The sequence below is a fragment of the Drosophila mojavensis genome, unplaced genomic scaffold (assembly GCF_018153725.1).
Source record: "Drosophila mojavensis isolate 15081-1352.22 unplaced genomic scaffold, ASM1815372v1 contig_49, whole genome shotgun sequence".
Lineage (NCBI taxonomy): Eukaryota > Metazoa > Arthropoda > Insecta > Diptera > Drosophilidae > Drosophila > Drosophila mojavensis.
In genome coordinates, this window is record NW_025318872.1 from 2,448,128 (window position 1) to 2,453,198 (window position 5,071).

General features: G+C 36.2%; 1 protein-coding gene across 1 annotated transcript; it reads left to right on the forward strand.

The window, feature by feature from the left end:
• Positions 1-1,068: 1,068 nt before the first annotated feature.
• LOC6577937 (glycine-rich RNA-binding protein 3, mitochondrial) lies at positions 1,069-1,896 on the forward strand. The gene is made up of 3 exons (XM_002003832.4): positions 1,069-1,290; positions 1,364-1,601; positions 1,670-1,896. The coding sequence occupies exons 1-3, from the start codon at positions 1,201-1,203 to the stop codon at positions 1,729-1,731; spliced, it is 390 nt and encodes a 129-aa protein (XP_002003868.1). The 5' UTR covers positions 1,069-1,200; the 3' UTR covers positions 1,732-1,896.
• Positions 1,897-5,071: the final 3,175 nt, after the last annotated feature.

Consider the following 5,071-nt stretch of genomic DNA (forward strand, 5'->3'; position numbering starts at 1 on the left):
AAAATGTCCGTAATTACAGCGCGCATATCAAGTTTATCATTAAAAATCGATAACTCATCCCGATCTTTTTTATCGATAAAAAACCTTATCGAAACCCAGTTATAAAATTTTATCTTCTACACCTTTATTGCTAGAGTCTCCAAATTTTTAATGTATGCTTATATGCAATTTATACAATTTCGGTTTTTGTTAAAATTTACCCCCCACCTCTAAATTCACCCCCTCACCCTCACTTTTGTAAAAAGCGTATTTCAAATACTAGAGACTTGTGCTTTGGCAAGTACATGCATATTCATGTTATAATCATTATCTAAAAGTTTCATGAAGATCGTACGTCCATAAAAAAAGTTATTAAACAATTAAGTTCTCATAGTAAGCGCACACTGCAGCCCATGCGTGTTTATGCGTGGTTGCTTGTATGTGTATGTGTGTGTGTATGTGTGTGTGTGTATGCGTTTGTGTCTGTATGCTGTGTGTGTGTGTATGTGTGTCTATATGCGTGTGTGTGTATGTTTATCTGTGTGTGCGTGCGTGCGTGCGTGCGTGTGTGTGTGTGTGCGTGTTTCTTGTGTAAGCTGAAAGTCGCGAAAAAGTATTGAAATATCTATTGCTCCAAGGGTTCAGGGGATCTCGTAGTCGAGCAGTCTCGACTAGAGCTTTCTTACTTGTTCTAGGATGAAACGCTATTCAATAAATGTAAATCTCTATTCATCTGTATAGATGCGCTGAAATATTCATTTTGAAGTTTAAAATAATTATGAAAATATTAACACGCTAATCCAAAGTTAAAGTCATTCGCTACAATTTTCTGCACTAAAATGCAAGACTCTAAGGTTTAAAATGTACATCCTCATATGTATTATATCTGCCCTATTCTAAACATAAAATCAATCTCTATGCTAAAATCCGTGACTGAAACATAATGAATATAGAGCAAAGATGTATATACATATATTCTCATCAGTTAACGAAATATTTATATCATCTTTAAATTAATATATTGAGCAGGCAGTGCTTATAGTGTCACTGAGTTTGAATTTCTGATGGGGTGCCGGTTGTGTGAGTTAGGAATATTCATTCGACCTCAAACATTTTAGTAGTAAACATCTGGGAAAAATAAAAAATAATAAAACAAAAAAGATTTGTATACATCTAAAAATTAATTTGGAAATTTTTATTTTGGCAAAATAATTATTTGAAATGGATTACGGAAACAGTGGTGCAGAATTTAACTGGAGCTACGTGGGTGGCCAGGGCGGCAACGGTGGCCAAGGCATGACGTATCCTCAGGTAATTGCGTAGATCAGCGGCAGGCATTAGTTATTGGAGTCGACTTGTAATGCATCGGAACCGAATTTTGCAGATGGGTCAGATGGGTCAGGGCAGCTATGGCTCTGGCGGTGGACAGCAGTGGCTACACTCAAACCAGGGCTACCAAAACTCAGTGCCCAACTCCACTCCTCCGGCTCCATTCGAGGCGTACAACCAGTCAATGATGCGCTACACGAATGTCCATAAAGCAGGCGGAGGCATGGGTCATATGGGCATGGGTGGAATGGGCGGCAGTTACGGCGGATATGGCTCCGGAATGAATCGCAATGGTAAGACGCAATGACTCCTGCTCCTCCTCTGCTCAACTGCTAATCGTAATCTCTGTATGTGTGACTAGGTCTGGGCCATGCCGGTGGTGGCATGGGTCAAAATGCCAACAGCGGCTACTCCAGCTGGTAACGGATTGTTAGTGATGGATCTCTGCATTCACGTATATTTGCCCAATTATTTTGAAATTTTTCCCTGACTAGTTCTTCGCCACTCAAATGTTGAACCAATTAAAAAATCTTCCTGAAGTAAACCGATTAAAAAGTTTAATAAAAACGTTTTATTACGTCGATTCAATTGTTGGGTTTCGTCTCGGACAATGACATCGCCTATTCGAACAGTTACGTGCGTATTCCCGGATCACAATCGATATTTAAATGCTGATCTAACAACTGCTGGGGTCAGCGACGTCTATTAACCTACGATTTGACGTGTGTTGTGACCTCTGTCAGCGCCTGGGATCGCTCTGCAACAAGGAGGGTTGGGCAGGCAGGCAGAGAGAGAGAGAGAGAGAGAGAGCGAGTCGGGCAATCCGTCCGGGTTTGCAGTGGCATAAATTACACAGTCGTGTGTTGTGTGTGTGTTTAGTCTATGTATGTATAAATTATGAAGCCTACTATTAGTTAGCATGTCATTTGGCAGCGCTGCTATAAATTACAGCAGAGCAACAACTGCGCGAGTGCCACTTCCCGTGGCAAATGCAACGAGAATGGAATTATGGCACGGCATGAGCTGGCATGGGTTGCTCGATGTGTGTTATGTATACTAGACACGTGTATGCTGCATTGCTCCGCATCCACTTATGTTTTTACAATACTCTACTCGCCCATGAGTTGAAGAGAGTATATTGGTTTTCAGATATTAGAGTATATAAGACTAGAGATTGGAAGAGATAGAGATTGGGGTTAGAGATTAGAGATAACTGAAATATGTATACATAGACTTATGGGCCTCCTTTTCTGGTAAGAGAGAGAGAGAAAGAGAAAGATTGGGGCTAGAGATTAGAGAGAATTGAATCTCATGTTATATATAAATACTATGTGCAAATTGGAAAATCCTATATTGTATAGCTTATAACTGGAATAGGTCGGTGAGAGCTACCGAATAGGTCTACATTTATTGATCTTTCGAAATGTCGGAACAATCTCATTTCGTTTAAGATGGTAAATCAATAGATAAAAAATGAAAACTATATTCCTTTCATAGGATTTTAAAACAAGCCAATTAAATTGTTGATTATTAGACTTTCTCGACATATATGTATGGAAAAATCAATTTCAATATAATTTCATCTCTTGCTGTGCCATGAACGAGTATTGCGTAGTCGTTTCTTGCCTTCTTTTAACATTCCAAAATATGTTTTTTTCTCTGCTTTTTTGGGAGAGTTTTTATTAATAAATTTCCATAGTGAATTTTTGGGGGCTGGCGCGCGCGTGTGTAATGATCTGTCGCTCTGGATCAGGCTTGTGGATTAATGGTAAACCGAACGCATTTTTCATCGAACATACGTCGCATGAATTTGACTGCATTTGACTGCGTTTGCCTGCATTTTGGTTGTTGTTTTATTTTCCTGTTTTTTTTTGTTTTGTTTTTTTTTTTGTTTTTTGTTTTTAGCATGGAAATTTATGTCGTCGCCATTTGCCATGCGCCGAGTTTTCAGTTTTCAGTTCAGTCAACTATCTAAGCGACTGCTCCAATTATGAGAGCATTCCAACTATGATCCAAATATTTGGACACCGTTGCCAGCGCTTGTTTCCGCAAAACGTGTCTCACACCCCGCACTCTGATTGTTACCTCAAATTCCAGTCACGTTCAATTCTCAGTGGGAGAGAGAGAGAATAGAGCAACTTAACTCGTTATTTAAATTTGATTAAGTTGTTTATATGACTAAGAAATATAAATACATATATTATTTATGATCTTGGTAAAGTATTCATTCAAGTGTTCAACAATCTATTTGATTCCATTTGTTCTTGTTCATGTTTTTTGGTGCTAATACTGAAGTTGCGTATTATATTATGAACTATCCAGTTTTGATACAATTAATTTGTTTAGCTTTTTTGCTGCCTGTGATTGTCTAGCTAAATATAACGCAATCACACTTTTATGTCTGACTTATGTATGTGTCTTATAGCTTTTGATCTGGTATTTAAGAAAATATTATTTTACGCACTTATTGCTTATTGCACACGATTGCTGTAAATATATTTTCTACCCGATATAATAAAATTAAATCTCATGCTAGAAACACTAAATTGTCTAATATATGATATCATGATATCAGTTAAATAGATAATTTATATATTATTAGGGTTTTCTATTTCTATGTTTCTTTTTTTTCCAAATAATTATGTTATCGTATATGCCACATGTCATGTTTGTAAATAAATATCGAAGTAGAAAAGGCCTATTTCTTAGTTTAAACTCTTAAATTATTGTAAGATACCATTCACAAAAAAAATCAAATTTGTAGTTCTAATAAAGAATGAAATAAATTTTAAAACAGAAAAAATTTCAAAAATAATAAAATGCCAGAAACACTTGTCCTATATATGTATGATATTATGATATGAGTTAAGTTTTTATATATCGAACCAGAACTAGATAATGATAGTTGTAGCAACGACAAACACGATGGAGTTACTGATGGAGTTACACGCTGAGCCAAAGATAATATACTTTTAGTTACTAATTATACTCGCACATTTTTTACGTTCATTTGTAATAATATTTAAAATATAAAACTTTTTTTTAAAGAAATGTATAATTTTTGGAAATGGAACAGTGCTGTCCTTTCTATTTAGAATACTCGCACATTTTTTGGCTAATCAGACTTTATCCAGTGGATCGTCGGTGATCTAACTGATCTTTAAACAGAATTAGGATTAAATAAATAATTGCAATCAACTGATTGATTAAGGCTTCTTAAGGCAGTAGAGTCTTAGACATTGAAACAATCTGATTCGATCAATAGTTTTCCGTTTTATTTTATTTTCTGCATTATATATGTATATACCATTCTCAATTTCCAAATTGATAGCGTATTTATGTACGATTTGAGAGAGCAGCCATTTTTTCCACGACATTAAATAGTTTTCGATGTCGTTTGATGGGGAAGGGACTGGCTCGTTGCTTGTGCCGGTCGGTTCGATCGTGCTGCCCTTTCACGTTGTGGTACTTGAAAATTTCTTGGTGTTATTTTAATTTGTGAGTTTTTGTTTCGGTTTATTGTCTGTGTGTGTCTGCGGCTTTATACGCATTTGTTTTCCATGCACTTATTTAATTGTGTTTTTATATTTATTATGTGCTTTTCTCGAGCTGCCTTTAAAGTGCCACATTTACCTTAAAAATGTATTTTTAATTTATTTTTTGTAGCTGCTTTATCGAGCAGCTCATCGGGTTCAGAGGCGGCATCGGCGATAAGCACGCACCATTTTTTTTTTCGGGCTTTTGGCTTTTTTTGAATTTAAAT

Coding starts and splice junctions, on each gene's coding strand:
- LOC6577937 (XM_002003832.4), top strand. CDS start 1,201: ATGGATTACGGAAACAGTGGTGCAGAATTTAACTGGAGCTACGTGGGT. Junction 1,291..1,363: donor AAGGCATGACGTATCCTCAG/GTAATTGCGTAG, acceptor CGAATTTTGCAG/ATGGGTCAGATGGGTCAGGG. Junction 1,602..1,669: donor CTCCGGAATGAATCGCAATG/GTAAGACGCAAT, acceptor ATGTGTGACTAG/GTCTGGGCCATGCCGGTGGT.